Source organism: Primulina tabacum, chromosome 2 (genome assembly GCF_025594145.1).
Source record: "Primulina tabacum isolate GXHZ01 chromosome 2, ASM2559414v2, whole genome shotgun sequence".
Taxonomy (NCBI): domain Eukaryota; kingdom Viridiplantae; phylum Streptophyta; class Magnoliopsida; order Lamiales; family Gesneriaceae; genus Primulina; species Primulina tabacum.
Genome location: NC_134551.1, coordinates 47,738,309 through 47,755,296, shown reverse-complemented (window position 1 = coordinate 47,755,296; position 16,988 = coordinate 47,738,309). Strand labels below are relative to the sequence as shown.

General features: G+C 42.5%; 1 protein-coding gene across 2 annotated transcripts; it reads left to right on the top strand.

Annotated features, from left to right (window-relative positions):
• Positions 1 to 7,201: 7,201 nt before the first annotated feature.
• LOC142533453 (pentatricopeptide repeat-containing protein At4g21705, mitochondrial-like) lies at positions 7,202 to 9,172 on the top strand. Of its 2 annotated transcripts, none has more exons than XM_075640219.1 (2): positions 7,202 to 7,534; positions 7,861 to 9,172. In XM_075640219.1, exons 1-2 carry the CDS (start codon positions 7,280 to 7,282, stop codon positions 9,133 to 9,135), a joined length of 1,530 nt encoding a protein of 509 aa, XP_075496334.1. In that variant the 5' UTR covers positions 7,202 to 7,279; the 3' UTR covers positions 9,136 to 9,172. The 2 variants fall into 2 exon arrangements, with proteins under 2 accessions (XP_075496334.1, XP_075496342.1); XM_075640227.1 differs by having other exon boundaries at positions 7,399 to 7,534; positions 7,766 to 9,172.
• Positions 9,173 to 16,988: the final 7,816 nt, after the last annotated feature.

The following is a 16,988-nucleotide window of genomic DNA, read 5'->3' as shown; positions in this document are numbered from 1 at the left end:
GATATCTTAGCAGGAAAATCAACATCATCACCCTCTAACTCCTCTGCTAGGCCATACCTTAGCAGGAAAATAAAATTTCACCACCTCCCCCTTCTAACTCCTCTGCTAGGTGACACCTTAGCAGGAAAATCAACATCATCACCCTCTAACTCCTCTGCTAGGTCATACCTTAGCAGGAAAATAAAAATTCACCACCTCCTCCCTCTAACTCCTCTGCTAGGTGACAACCTTAGTAGGAAAATCAACATCATCACCCTCTAACTCCTCTGCTAGGCCATAACTTTGCAGGAAAATAAAAATCAACCCCCTCCACCCTCTGATCCTTTACTAGGCGATGCCTTAGTAGGAAAATAAAAATCTTCTCCGGCCCTCTGCTCCTCTACTAGGCGATGCCTTTTCTCCTCTGCTAGGTCATACCTTAGCACGAAAATAGAAATTCACCACCTCCTCCCTCTAACTCCTCTGCTAGGTGACACCTTAGCAGGAAAATCAACATCATCACCCTCTAACTCCTCTGCTAGGCCATACCTTGGCAGAAAAATAAAAATCAACCTCCTCCACCCTCTGCTCCTCTACTAGGCAATGCCTTAGTAGGAAAATAAAATTTTCTCTGGCCCTCTGCTCCTCTACTAGGCGATGCATTAGTAGGAAAATAAAATTTTCCCCTGCCCTCTGCTCCTCTACTAGGCGATGCCTTAGTAGGAAAACAAAAATCTTCTCCGGCCCTCTGCTCCTCTGCTAGGCGATACCTTAGTAGGAAAATAAAATTTTCTCCTGCCCTCTGCTCCTCTACTAGGCGATGCCATAGTAGGAAAACTAAAATTTTCTCCTGCCCTCTGCTCCTCTACTAGGCGATAACTTAGTAGGAAAATAAAAATCAACACCATCATAATATAACAACATTCATAAATTCGAAAAGAAGAACTTGATTTTATTGAATTCCAATGGATTACATAAGAAAGTTCAGAAAGTAAAATACATCGACGACAGAATCAAGAATTATACTTCCTAAGGTGATAAGCATTCCAAGGCCTCTTCAAAGCTTTGCCTTGCGTATTCTCTAAGTAATAGGCTCCAGAGCTCAGCCTCTCGATCACTTTGAAGGGACCCTCCCACTTTGGGTCCAGTTTTCCTCTCTGCTCTTCTTGCACCTTCCTCAGAACCAAGTCACCCACCTGAAAGTTCCTCTGCACGACTCTTCGATTATAAGACTGTGCAATGCGGTTCTTATAAGCTTCCAATTGAATGCTGGCAGCCTCCCTTTTTCCTTCCAAAAGATCAAGGTCAGTAGCGCGTCTCGCACCATTGTCCTCGTCATAAAACATCACCCTTGCCGATTCCAACCCGATCTCAGCCGGTAGCACTGCTTCATTACCGTAGACCAAACCGAAAGGAGTTTCTTTGGTTCCCTCTCTCGGAGTGGTTCGGTATGCCCATAAGACACTTGGTAGCTCATCCACCCAATTGCCTTTGGCTTTGCCCAGTCGAACTTTCAGACCCTGTACCAGCGTCCGATTAGTCACCTCCGCCTGGCCATTACTCTGCGGGTAAGCTACAGAGGTAAAGACTTGTTGGATCTTCATCTCTTTACACCAAGCTTCGATTTGGCCCCTTGGAACTGTCTCCCATTATCGGATATCAGCCTCCTAGGTACCCCGTACCTGCATACTATACTCTTCCACAAGAATTTCAGGACGTCGTTCTCAGTGATTCTGGCCAAAGGCTCTGCTTCCACCCACTTTGAAAAATAATCAACTGCTACCAGTAGGAATTTCTTTTGAGCTGGAGCTATAGGAAACGGTCCCACAATATCCATTCCCCATTGGTCAAAAGGACATGCGGCCGTGACAGCTTTCATCATCGCGGCCGGCCGGTGATTCAAACGCGCATGACGTTGAAAACTATCACAAGACATCACTAACTCTTGAGCATCATGCAGCACTGAGGGCCAAGAATAACCGGCGAGCAGCACCTTCCTCGCCAATGCATATGCCCCCAAGTGATTTCCACAACATCCCTCATGAACTTCTCGGAGCACATAATCAGCCTCTTGGTAACTCAAACACTGAAGAAGCGGCCCTGCAAAAGATGTTCTAAACAACACTTCCCCAATCATTACATAACGCGAGCATTTCATCTTCAACTTACGAGCTTCGCGAGGGTTATCAAGAAGCTTTCTCTCTTTCAAATAATCGGTTATAGCGGTTCTCCAATCCCCTTCTTCTTGTTCAACTACAGGTGAACTCATGTGAGGTGTGAGTTCGACCTGAAAGACCACATCTCTAGTCTTCCAACTCCCCATTGTCCCAGCCATTTTGGCTAGAGTGTCTGCCTTCTCATTTTCTTTCCTGGGAATCTGTTCAAATGTAATCTCCGTGAATTTCTCTCTGACTCTGTCTACTTCTTGAGCATATTCAATAAGTTTCTCATCTTTCACATCATACATTCCCTTCATCTGCTGTGCCACCAACTGTGAGTCAGAAAAAACAAGTATCCGGGTAGCTCCCACGTTTCTGGCTGCTCGCAGTCATGCCAACACAGCCTCATATTCTGCTTCATTGTTAGATGCTCGAAAATCCAATCTAACTGCCAACTTCACCTCCTCCCCAGCCGGCGAAATCAATACTACTCCCACCCCACTTCCATCCTTAGAAGATGAACCATCAACATATACTTTCCAAGGATCTTCATTTTCAAGATGCACGGTCTCAGCCAGAAAATCGGCTAAGGCTTGTGCTTTAATAGATGTTCTCGACTCATACTGGATGTCATACTCCCCTAGCTCGGTAGTCCACTTGATCAAACGACCAGGCATATCCGAATGAGTTAGGATTCTGCCCAATGGACTGTTGGTGAGCACCACAATCGGATGAGATAGGAAGTAGGGCCTCAAGCGTCTTGCTGTCATCACCAGAGCCAAAGCCAATTTTTCCAACCCGGAATATCGGATCTCTGCCCCTTTGAGTGCATGCGAAACATAGTACACCGGCTGTTGAACTGTTCCATATAGCTTGACAAGGACCGAACTCATGGCCCCTTCAGTGGCAGATAAATATACCCACAAAGGCTCATCCATTGCCAGTTTGGCCAGGACAGGAAGCTCGGCAAGGTACTCCTTCAATTCTGCAAAAGCCTTTTCGCAATCCGGACCCCACTCAAATTTTTTTGCCTTTCGTAAGGTCCGGAAGAAGGGTAAGCTCCTGTGGGCGGATCTCGAGATAAAACGTGCCAGCGCGGCAATCCTCCCTGTTAACTGCTGAACATCTTTGGGCCCCTGGGGAGAGACCATATCTCGGATAGCTTGAAATTTCTCGGGGTTAGCCTCAATCCCCCTCTCTGTTACCATATAACCCAGAAACTTCCCACTCCTCACCCCGAAGATACACTTTTGAGGATTCAACTTCAGACCGTAGGATCTAAGGGTAGCAAAGGTTTCCAACAAATCTGGTATGAGCTGGGCTGAATCCTTAGACTTCACCATGATGTCATCCACATACACCTCGACATTCCTCCCCACCTGTTTAGAAAAGACTTTATCCATCAATCGCTGATACGTGGCTCTGGCGTTTTTGAGTCCGAAGGGCATGACCACGTAACAGAAAGTTCCTTCAGAGGTGATGAAACTCACTTTATCTTGGTCCTCCACAGCCAAGGAGATTTGATGGTACCCCTGATAAGCGTCCAGCATGCACAAATATTGGTGTCCGGTCGTGGAGTCCACCAACTGATCTATCCGAGGTAGAGGATAACAATCTTTAGGACATGCCTTGTTGAGATCTCTGAAGTCCACACACATCCTCCATTTCCCCGAACTCTTCGGAACAAGAACGACATTCGAGAGCCAAGTAGGAAACTGTACCTCCCGAATGTGCCCAGCACTGAGCAACTCTCCCACCTCCTTCTTTATAACCATATCTTTCTCGGGCCCGAAGTGTCTTTTCTTCTGCTTCACGGGACGAGAATTTGGTAAGATGTTTAATCGGTGTTCTGCTACATCTGGACTCGTCCCTGTGAGCTCTTGGGCTGACCAAGCGAACCCGCTGAGATTAGCCTGTAAACAAGTAATGAGTTTTTCCCTGACCTCTGGGTCAAGATCAGAAGCTATTCTGAGCATTTTCTTATCGGGCCCCAATGTCACGATCTCCGGTTTTTCATCCATCACCTCTTGAACCTCTCTCCTTACCACGGGCAACCCGCTTCGCCCTCTTCTAATCATATTGACCTCCATACGTGCCCTCTTCCCCTCTCCTTTCACTATTCCTTCATAACATCGTCGCGCAACTTTCTGGTCTCCACACAAGACTCCAACCTCCTTCCCCACAGGAAACTTCAACTTCTGATGATAGGTGGACGCTACAGCTCTGAAATCCTTTAGGGCTGGTCGCCCCAGAATTCCATTGTAAGCGGATGGGGTGTCCACCACAGTAAAGGTTGTCATCTTTGTTACCCGTCGAGGCTCATGTCCCAAGGATAGAGGAAGGACAATCTGACCGAGTGAAGGGATGACATGTCCTGCGAATCCATACAGAGGAGTGGAGATTGGCTCAAACTCAAATCCTTCCACCTTCATCTGATCCAAAGTGCTCTTGAACAGGATATTAACAGAGCTCCCATTATCAATAAAGATTCGTGCCACATCGTAATTGGCAACGGTGGCCGTCACCACCAAGGCATCGTTATGAGGAGCCACAATGCCTCGGAGGTCATCTGGTCCAAAACTGATGACAGGATCCTGGGGTAAGCCTGCACTCCTGGATATTTCAAAATTCTCCAACCTCCTCCCATGCGCCTTCCGCGCCCGCCCAAAATCCCCATCAGTAGCACCCCCCGAGATCATATGAATCATTCCCCTCGTCGGGTGGTTATCTTCATTCTGGGTTCCACGTGCTCCCGAGGGGCATCCTGACCTCGACCTTCTCTCCTTGGCTCCTCGATCCTTTGATTTATCCACGGAGGGCCTCGACCCCGCCTAGAGGATGGGCAAGATCTCAGTTCAATCCCGGACGAGGACCCTTCTTGTCTACCCCTCGACGGAGGCCGAGCACTGCTTTCAACCCTCTGTGACTTCTCCCCCCTCTCCCCTAACTCCCTTACCTCCATCACCTTATCCCGACTCCTATTCAGAGGAACATGTGATGAGAATTGTCCTCTACTTTTAGTTCTGTCCTCCTCTCTCTCCCCCGCGCCCCTCTTCCTTCCCCCTCTCTCTGCTCCCTCCGCTCTACTTTCTCCCGGCCGATTCTCCATCCTTCTGTACCGTTAGGCATCTTCCAAGTTTACATATTTCTTAGATCGAGCCAACAGATCATCATAGCTCGACGAAGGCTTTTTTACCAGCGACTTGAAAAACTCCCCTCCCCTCAGTCCTTGTGTAAAGGCACTTATCATGATGTCGGGGGTAGCCGCCGGTATCTCCAGCGCTGCACTGTTGAAGCGCTGGACAAATTCTCGTAAAGTTTCAGCCTCCTGCTGCTTCATCACAAACAGGCTCAGATAATTTTTCTGGTGCCTCTTGCTGCTGGCAAATCGGCGCAAGAAAGCTGTAGCAAAATCCTCGAAAGACTGTATGGAGTTGGGCTGCAGGGTATTAAACCATTGCTGGGCTGACCTCACCAACGTGCCCAGAAACACCCTGCACCTGACTCCATCTGAGTATTGATGCAACAACGCCGCATTTTCAAATCTCCCCAAGTGTACCTCGCGGTCCGTATGTCCGTCGTACTCTCCAACGTTTGACTGTCGGAAATTCGGAGGAAGCCCTTCTTCCAATATGGCTAGTGAAAAAGGGCTTCTTCTCTTGGGTACCCGCGCCCTACTCCGTACCTGCTCCCTCAACCTCCGTATCTCCTTCCATATCTCCCCCATCTCACTAATCTCTCCACTTTGTATGGGTTGCGTCTCCTCCACCCTACTCTGGTGGACTTCAACATTTTCCTCATGCTCCTGACGAGGGGCCTGTTCCCCAGCACCCATGGACTCTTGATTCCTCCTCATGGCCTCATCCACTGTACGGGTGATGAATTGGCCTGACTGTTCCAGGGTCAAATTTCCCACGTTCTCATTAGGACGGGTTTGCTCAACCCTCGTCTCGTGACGGGGCTGCTCAGCTCTTGTCTCTTGACGAGGTTGTTCATGTCTCGTCTCCAGACGCGGTTGTTCCTGTCTTGTCTCAACATGAGACTGTTCGGGTCCCCTCTGAGGACGCGATGATGCTGAGGTAGCTCTTCTACTTCCTCTCCTGCCTACCATCTCTACGTCTCAACTCAATTGTTTCCCACAGACGGCGCCAAGTGATACTCACGGGAAATTTAGGGTCCGATCCACGCAAACGTCACTAATCCAGACACGGGCTTCAAAATTACCCTGGGCCTGAATCACAAATAAGACCGTTAGGAGGGGGCCAGGAGGGTGTCCTGGCTTAGCCCCTCCGACGCTCAAGTCAGAGACTTAGGATATATGGGGGGAGAAGCTAAGGGCGCTGCTGAAACAATATAGTGAATAGCTTAACTGAACAATCAAACCTGGTATTTAAAGGAAGATACCTAGGCCCTTGATGGGCTTGTCTTCCATTTGGGCTAGGGATGAGCCAAGAGTAGTGGGCCCATCCATGTCTTCCATTTGGGCTAGGCCCATCCATGGGGTATCAGTCCCAATCTACAACATTCTCAATTCAAGGGCTTGTCTTCCATTTGGGCTAGGGATGAGCCAAGAGTAGTGGGTCCATCCATGTCTTCCATCTGGGCTAGGCCCATCCATGGGGTATCAGTCCCAATCTACAACATTCTCAATTCAAGGGCTTGTCTTCCATTTGGGCTAGGGATGAGCCAAGAGTAGTGGGTCCATCCATGTCTTCCATCTGGGCTAGGCCCATCCATGGGGTATCAGTCCCAATCTACAACATTCTCAATTTTCACTCTACACACAATACCCAATGAATTTTCAATATTTTCTCGAGTTCGTCTTAATATAATACTAAATTATATGTGAAATTAATGAAAGTATAGATAAATTTATTAGAAAATATAAATGATTTTATTTAAATGAAAAATTAAGATATTATTAAAGTGAAAATGAGACCATAAATACTTGGTTGATGAGTTCATGTACAATATTTGAATAATAAAATATTTTATTGATGACGTGGAGTCAAACACTTTGAATTTTTTTTTTTTTATCTTTTTTGAATAATGCCCCTAAAAAGATTAGGTCACCCACATCTGTTAACTCCTCTCCGCTCATTCACAAAGAGAAGAGAATTAAGGCGTAATTCAACATCAAAATGCTACGGAATAGTGACAAGATCAAAGCTTTTGTTCAAACTTTTGTTATCAACTCCCGATGTTACTACACGAAGCACAAGCAAAAGAAAATCTCATCTCTGTATGAGAAAATCAGTCCGTTGGGAAACCCTAGCGTTGATGTAACTCGGGAGCTGGACACATGGGTTGGAATGGGAAATAAAGTCCGATTTGCGGAGCTCCAACGCATTATTCTTGACCTCCGTAAGCGAAGAAGATTCAATCATGCTCTCCAGGTACGTAAAATTCGCGAGCAAAGATTTGTAATTGCGTCTATTGGGTTCGGGAATATCATGGTTTTCGTTAAATTTCTCAGTGAACTGCTGTGTTAACTATGCATCTTTGGAATTTTAAGTTGTACTAGGTTGAGGCTGAACTTTGTAGAATGTGTGCGGTATTTTGATATGCTGATTTGGTTTGACCGAGGGGCATTATTATTCCTGTGTTGTAAAATACTATATTTGCAGTAGTTTAATCGGCCCATCGGAGGGAAAGCTGGGAGGAATAAGGCAACATTTGAAGGTCACTAGGTTTCCTAATATCGTGCCTCATAACGTTACAGGTTTCAGAATGGACAAAAAATTCAGGAATGTATACGCTGACCCCTGTTCAACATGCGGTGCAGTTGGATCTGATTGGTAAGGTTCATGGTTTTCTTGCGGCAGAAAACTACTTCAATGGCTTGAATGAGCAAGATAGAACTGAGAAGGCTTATGGTGCTCTTCTACATTGTTATGTTCGGGGGCATCAAAGTGAGAAAGTATTTGCACATCTACAGGCAATGAAAGAGAAGGGTATTGCTTTGGCTTCCGTTGCTTACAATGACATCATGTCCCTTTACTCTAACATTGGTGAGATTGACAAGGTCCCTAATGTCTTGGACCTGATGAAAAAGAATGGGGTCCAACCTAATAATTTGAGTTACCGGATATGCATTAATTCATATGGGGTGAGATCTGATATAGATGGAGTGGAAAAAATTCTGAGTGAAATGGAAAGTCAATCCCACGTTGTCATGGATTGGAATACATACGCTGTTGTTGCAAATTTTTATGCTAAGGCAGGCCTCAAAGATAAAGCAAATTTTACCCTGAGAAAAGCAGAGGGAAGGCTAGAGAATAAAGATGGTCTTGGTTATAATCATCTCATCTCTTTACATGCTGGACTGGGAAACAGAGATGATGTTTTCAGATTATGGGATCTTGAGAAGAATGCTTGCAAGAGGTGCCTTAACAAGGATTACATAAATATAATGGACTCCTTGGTTAGGCTTGAAGAGCTTGAAGAAGCAGAGAAAGTTTTGAAGGAGTGGGAGTCATCTGGAAACTGCTATGATTTTCGGGTGCCAAATGTTGTCATCGCTGGACACATAGAGAAGGGTTTGTGTGAAAAGGCTGGAGCTTTACTTGAGTACTTGATGGAAACGGGGAAGGCATCAACATCTAATATCTGGGCTAGATTGGCAGCAGGTTACATGGAGAATGGTGAGATGGAGAAGGCTTTGAGGGCCATGAAAGTAGCTACCTCTTTATGTGATGTAAGAGAAGGGACTACGATTCAAGATACAGTGATTGGCAGAATATTGAGTTTATTTGGTGAGAAAGGGAGTTCCGATGCCACAGAAGATGTTGTGGATTTGTTGAGATCTGTTATGTCATTGAACAGACAGATGTATCACACCTTGCTAAAATCAAATATTTCTGGTGGTAAAGAAGTGAATAGACTCCTCGACATCATGAAAACTGATGGTTTTGAAGAAGATGAAGAGACTAAGAGGATTCTTGCCATGTGTAAGAATGGAATGTATGAAATGGATTCTTTTGTAACAGCTGCATGACTTTAGTTGTGAGAAGTGATAATATTAATTTAAGAGAGTAATTGGTATCCAAGAAACTACAGCTCGCAAGAAAGATGACAGATGTCACAGACTCACACTTGTCTTTGAGGAACCACTTGAATCAAATGGCTCCATTTTCTATGCCAGTATTGCATTTGGGCCATTTGAAACCACAGACAACATAATAGTTAGTAAAACATTAGTTTATTCTCTGCCAAAATGTATTAACCTTTAATGGGCATAAAAGATCGTGAAAAGACATTGGTTGACATGCTCCACAACTTTCTTTTGTGATTAATGAGGGGAAATAGATAATTTAGAGTTTTAAGTTTTCTATTTTCAATTTGTCAAATTTGTGTTTCAGTGTCGTAATTTTGATTTTTGTTGGTTTCAGTTCTGTTTCACCGAAGTGATGGCCTGATGTCGGATACATAATTAATTTCCGATGTTACATGAGTATTTTTTGGCTTCACGTCATAGTTTTCCAATGCCATGTGAGCGTTCTAGCGAAATAGTTGTCATGTTTTTTTTTTGTCTTTTAACTTGTCATTTTCATTTGGATAACTAAATTGACTATTTTCTCGTGAAGAATCTTAGACTAAACTCTACTAATCTTTATACATTTTGGTCCGAACACCAAAAGGCCAACGTCACTGGTCTGTGAAACAAAAAGGTACATAATTAGTGATGTTTGTTAAAATCGATTGAACCGTAAATTTCGGTTTATTTGGTTCAGTCTAAACGATTTTTCGGTCGGTTTTGGATTTGGGTAATTTCATTTTTTTGGTTCAAGTTTTTTGTTTTTTTCAAAAATAAAAAATCACACTCAATGTTTTACAATCGAAAAACTGAACCGATTTTTTTGCATATAATATAGTAAAATGATAAAATAGGCAATAACCCAACTTGGCTAAGGGACAGTTTGTTAGCCAAAATCTTTGAAGCCCACGAGCCACAGCCCAACGGATAAAATCATATAGTTTCAAGCCATAGCCCAACGGATAAAGCCCAAGAAGAGTTGCAGTTTGGTCCAAGAAAAGCACGATGCCGGGCATTGAGCCATGACCCAACTTGAGTGATCGTAGAATGCGGTTGAAACTTTCCGTGGAGTGTGACAAAAGCAGGAGTAATCAGAAAGAATGACACAACAAACACATCCAACAAAGCATCAGCAAAGCTTTTAAAATTCCTCTCAATAGTTCATCTGTACTTGTTTCCAAATTCCAGTATTTTAGTTCCTTCATATTTTTACATATTCCTTCAACTTAATTGTAAAAATGTTGATCAAGTTCATAGCAACATAATTATATTTGATGTTGTTAATGGATTCCTCCTATAATTTTGTCATATTCCTCATTTTATGTTTGCGTTTTTGAGCCATTTCGAAGGAGTTAGAACTTACGACCGAATCGAGATCCACAACGTTTGATAAAGGAGTCGGATCATTTCACAACTTTGGCACGATCACGTGCCTAGCACGCTTGCAATTTTCGTGAGAAACAAATTGGCACGCCCGGTGGTACTCTATGCCTCCAAAGCGTACTGAGAAGAATGAAGGAATTCCTCCATCACAGGGGAAAGGTCATCGCTCACAGGAAGAAGAAACTGATGCAGATGGAAGAACTGTTGAAAGACTTGTTCACCAGTTCGAAGAGGAGACTATGATGGAAGGAGTTGTCGTTTCTGGTGGTGATGGGCCTTCAACAAACTTCATTGTGACTATGGAAAAGAATATCCGCAGTGATCTCAGAGAAATGACCCAAGCTTTCGCTACTGTTATGATGGAATTTGTGGCAGAGGTGAAGGAATGGAGGAAGTCTGCAAAAGGAGATGTTGTTACATCAGAAAATGATAAACTTCAAGAAGCGGACACTAAACTATTTAAAGATCAAGGCCAAGGATCGGGGATTCCTCAAGCAGGTGAAAATCGCCGCTTGGGAGAAGCACTGGTTCCTGAATCTGTCAGGGAAGGAAGGTACACTCCTCCGCACAAAAGGGATGAGGAATTGAGGTTTAAATTCCAAAATTGCAGTAACAATAAACAAATGGCTGATAATATGTTCTATGTGACGTCTCCTAACTTACATCCAGGGATGTATGGTGATGGGGGAATGTGTGGATATTCAGTGCCAGGTTCGGGAAATAACATCCGGGGGCAATCTATCTTCCACACCAGTTACGACAATCTATCATTCGCGCAGCGAGGACTTGGCTTTGAGTTGAGAAAGAAATTTCAAGGGATGGAATTCCACGATTTTTATGAACTTGCTGCCAAAGTATCAGAATATGAGGAATTGTTACGAGAAGAGAGTCATAAAAGAAAATCTACAGTGGGCTCTTATTTCCAGGAAGTGGAGGAAATTATATTGGCAGAAGTAGCAAATTCCGGATCACGTATTGTCCCTTTCTTGAAATGCAAAAGTGAAGAACTTTCCAAGAAAAACATTCCTCCAGTGCAAACACCCTATAATTTCGATGCATCAAAGATGGAGGAAGTTTTCGATCACTTAGTGAAAGAAAAGTTTATAACATTCCCTCAGATCACAAGCTACCCAGTAGGAAGGAGTTGAAAGGAAGAGATTATTGTAAGTATCACAATTCCTTCAACCATAATACTAATGCTTGTTGGGCTTTCAAGAATGTCTTGCAGGAAAGAATCAACAAGGGGGTCCTGAAATTTCCCGAGAAAAAAGAAGCAATGATAGTGGATGAATATCCTTTTCCCCCGGTAGCCAATGTGAACATGAGCAGTACTGACTTGCGTTTCTTGATCAATGAGAGGAGAAGGAGTGGAAACAGGGACGTGTCCATCAGGCCAGGAGTTAATATAAAGAAGTGCTGGGTGCCTCGGAAATGATGTTTGAGGTAAAAGGGAACAAGACAGAAACTTTTCATGGAAAAGGCCGATGTCACAGTGGAGATGATATGTATTATAGTGGGAGGAATATGAGGTGCAGTATGGGATCCATGGCCAAAAGGCCGGAGAACCAGTACCTCGGAAAGGATTCGTTTCACGGGCCAATGAATGGCGAGGGAAGGAGTGACCCGCAGTTATTCCAGAAGATAATACAGAGGCCAGCACCTCAAAAATATGAAAGGAAACCCCGTTTTGTTGCTCCTTCCAGAGCAACCCCCGACGGTATATGGAAACGGGTGAAACATCCAAAGTTCCCAAAACCTCTTTCTCGGACCCAAAAACGACGTGTGTTGAGAGAAAAAACTGTTGAACGCAGATCTAAGATGGAGGATTCATTCAAAGAGAAGAAAAAATTTGGGAGGAAGGCTACTGAAGATAATGAGGAAGAAGGTAATGACTTGCTGTCGGAGAAAAACAGTAACGTGGTCAAGAAAGCTACCTCCAAGGTAGGGCACATTCTTGTCTCATTTGAGTGTGCCACAGGATCATTATTGTTACCAGATGAGTTCAAACGCAAAAGAATGTTTGGGTCTGGTGGATTTATAGGAAATGAAATTGCTACAGATTCCGTCCAGAATAATGTTTCAAAAGATTGTACTAGAGTTCTCGTTGATGAAGAGAAAAGAGTGGTTATGAAGAAACCTACCAATGAAATGACTAAACATATCAAACCACTTTATATCACATCGCATGTTAATGGAAAACATGTATCTAGAGTATTGATAGATAATGGATCTGCTGTCAATATTCTACCATACAGAATTCTGCAGAAGTTGGGGAAAGGTGTGGAAGACTTGATTCCGACAGAAGTCTCTATGGCAGCTTTTATTGGGGAATCTACCAAAACCTTGGGAGTTTTACCAGCAAATGTTACTGTAGGGTCTCGATACTCTCTGTCAGCCTTTTTCGTGGTCAATTCCAGCGCTAGCTTCCATGCTTTTTAAGGGAGGGATTGGATTCATTCCAATCATTGTGTGCCATCCTCCATGCACCAATTATTGTTGATGTGGAAAGGAGATGAGCTGGAAGTGATACAAGCTGATTCGCAGCCGTATCATTCTAATTCCAATGCTGTAGAGGCTAGATATTATGATGGAGCCTTCGGTCCTATTAAAATTCGTGACTACAAGGTGAATGGACAGCAAGAGACAGTCTACATGGATACTCAAAAAGTGAGAGAATCAGTTGAAAAAATTCTCAAACCCACCGCCATGATATCTCCTAGACCCATGGTCCGGACTATTATCGAGGAGGTCGATGATTAAGTTCACCAAAGAAGAGATGGAAGTGGCTGCAACTTCCGAACGGAAAGCCACATTGCAGCATCTGGTGAATGAAGTACAATCTCAGGAGTTGTGGGACATTGACGGAACTGAAATAATATTTGAAGATGAATGTGATAACAGTGAGGAAACAGAGTTACAAATGGAGGATCTAATCTTAGCCCCGGCACAAATAGAGGATCGACATCTGGAGACTCAAGATCCCTTGGAAGAAGCGAACTTGGGGATCATGGAATGCCCTAGAACCACTTATATCAGTATGTTGTTAGAGGAGGATGTGATTAAACAAAATGAGTTGGAACCAGAGCTTTATACAGAGGCAATGATCATGGAACTTGAAGATTTGGATGAGTTGAAAATGCAAACGTATAATGCTTTGATGCTTCAGAAATCCAAGGTGGCTAGAAGTTACAATAAGCGCGTGAATAAGAAAATATTCGAGGAGGGAGACGTGGTTTGGAAGGTAATTCTACCCCTCAAATCTAAAGATACGGAATTCGGCAAATGGTCACCTAATTGGGAGGGACCATTCAAAATTCACCGAGTATTGAATGGAAACGCATATTGGTTGGCGAGTCTAGATGGCAAGCCACACAGAAGGTGCATTAATGGCAAGTACTTGAAACATTATTAGCTCAGTAGTTGGGTAGGGGTACGGGAGACAGCTGGTTCGTAAACTGAAATAAATGAGAAGTTTTGTACAGAGTAGGCTGGATAGCCACTTTGGCTAATTTTGAGATATTGACTCGTAGGAAGTTATATGCGAGGAATAGGCTTTTGAGTCATTCCCCGCTGAACTTGTTTGCAAATAGTGACGGAGCATCTGTGAATAAATAAAAAGAAAATTTTCTCATGGAATCCTTTGCAGCTAATGTGTTTTTAAGAGAATAATGTGTTGTCTTGATAGCCGAATTTATGACGTGTAGAGTACGTTTATTACATATTTCGATACTTTGTTGGTGTTTGGAAAGTATGAGTGATAATGAGCAATGATGATAGCATGTTGTGATAATATTGCACAAAACAGGCTATTTAGCCGTTGTTCTTAATTTATTTTACAGAAATTCGGACAAAGTTTCCCCTGTAAACGTGACATCCCAGAAATACAAATATGTGTAAACACATGAGAAAAAACCCAAGCAACAGACATAACATAATTCCATCAACAAAATTTGATTTCCAGGCATTATCCAACATCCAAAATTCAACATAAAGCCAAATCATGGCAAATGAAGATCTACTACATAGTGGTCCGAACATCGAACAAAATATTAAAATGAAATGTTAATGGTGATGCATGAGCGCTTAAGAAAGGTCAAGACGGCGTAATTCTTCCCACTTGGATATGCACTCTACCCGAGTCTGCTCGCTGTTTTCAAGATGTCCTCCCACTGTTGATAGGCATGCTTTCGTTGCACCAGATCATCACCCAAGCATTGGATGTCAGCTTTGAGCTTATCAGAGGAAACTTTCAAGGCTTCACTATCATGCAGAAGGACCAGCATATCGGTTTTATGTTGAGTTAGCATTTCTCTCCGAGAGCATGATGTCCAACTTTTCTTTTGTGCTTTGAAATCTACCACTTGAATCAACGCCTCCAAACAAGTGAGGCTTGAATCCTTAAAAGCTGAAAACATTGAAGGCAGATTATTTAAGATATCATGCAGTGGGTGTTGCAAGGTATTGCTCATAAAAAACTCACTCAGACATATTCACAGACACCTCGAGTGCAACATGAAGATGTGACATATTCTACAATGTTTCTATGAAGGAAGATTGAGAAAAATGGTGAAATATACCTACCTTGAGAAGGTGTGACTTGATGTAAAGGAGATTGATGATGGCAACTTTCAGAAATTTGGATGGCATCACAAAGACAATGAAATCGGCAGTGATACGGGACATGAGATCTCCATGAACGGTTGAGTAGATGTCTCGAAGTGAAGGAAGATCGGTTATAGAAGCAATGAAGAATTGGAGGATTTTGGGGGAAGAAGACGAGGAAGAAGTTTGGGAAATATGGTGTTGTGAACTACACCGTCTTCTTCTTTCCTTCTTTTCTCCTCCTCCTCCTCATTTATGTCCTATTATGAATTTGGGCCAACTTGTAAATGGCCAACACAACATATTTTAATTATTAAACATAGCCAAATTGGCACATGGGCCAAATTGGCTACTGAGGGCAATTGTTTAGCCCAATTAATTGGTCAATAACCCAACTTGGCTAGAAGGCAGTTTGTTTAGCCAAAATCTTTGAAGCCCACGAGCCACAGCCCAACGGATAAAATCATATAGTTCCAAGCCATAGCCCAATGGATAAAACCCAAGAAGAGTTGCAGTTTGGTCCAAGAAAAGCACGATGCCGGGCGTTGAGCCATGACCCAACTTGAGTGATCGTGGAATGCGGTTGAAACTTCCCGTGGAGTGTGACAAAAGCAGGAGTAATCGGAAAGAAGGACACAACAAACACATCCAACAAAGCAGCAGCAAAGCTTTTAAAATTCCTCTCAATAGTTCATCTGTACTTGTTTCCAATTTCCAGTATTTTAGTTCTTCAGATTTTTACATATTCCTTCAACTTTATTGTAAAAATGTTGATCAAGTTCATAGCAACATAATTATATTTGATGTTGTTAATGGATTCCTCCTATAATTTTGTCTTATTCCTCATTTTATGTTTGCATTTTTGAGCCATTTCGAAGGAGTTAGAACTTACGACCGAATCGAGATCCACAACATTTGATAAAGGAGTCGGATCATTTCACAACTTCGGCACGATCAGTGCCTGGCACGCCCGCAATTTTTGTGAGAAACATATACAAAGTGAATTTTTTAGTAAGTAGACATAAAGGTCATTTCTCAAAAACTTTTTTTATTGTGTAAAATTCATTTTCGTTGATATGTCATTTTATGATTTCGGCATCTGAAAGTAATCCACTACAATATCTACATGGTTGTTCTTCTTCTGGTGTGAGTTTTGCAGGAACTGTTGTCCACTAATGATAACTGATATTTGTGTATAATACCAGCTCATATTCATCTTGAAAAATAACCATTTTTGGAAGATTTTTGCAAATCTTATTTAGTTGGCTAAGTCACTTAGTGTGTTATTCTCTCCAAATGAATCTCGCATCTTTATTTAATAATGAACTAACCAATTTCATATGCTTTGCTAGATTCTTGATGAACATTCTAATAAAATTAAAAACTCCTAAAAAACTTAGTTGTTGGTTTCTTGCCTTTGAATTTATCTGAAAAATTATGCATTTTTTCACAATATTTTCTTGCATAATTATTCTTAACTAATCGATTTTATTCCGAAAAATCCAATATTATTTATTGCGATGAATGTCTTTTTTCAAATAAAAAAAATCCTTTCTTTTTACTTACTTTAGAGCAAGTCTCTAAATGTTTAATATGTTCATGCATATTTTTAGATGATATTAAAACACCATCAATATAAACAAGCATAAATTTAAAATAATTTTTAAATAAATCATCCATATTTCTTTGAAATATTTGGGTGCATTAGCCAATCTCATTGATAATACTTCTCAAATTTAATGACTTCGTGGTGTGCAGAAACAGTGAATTTCTTGTTTTCTTCATTTATATGAATCTGATAAAAACCAAACTTACAATCATATTTAGAG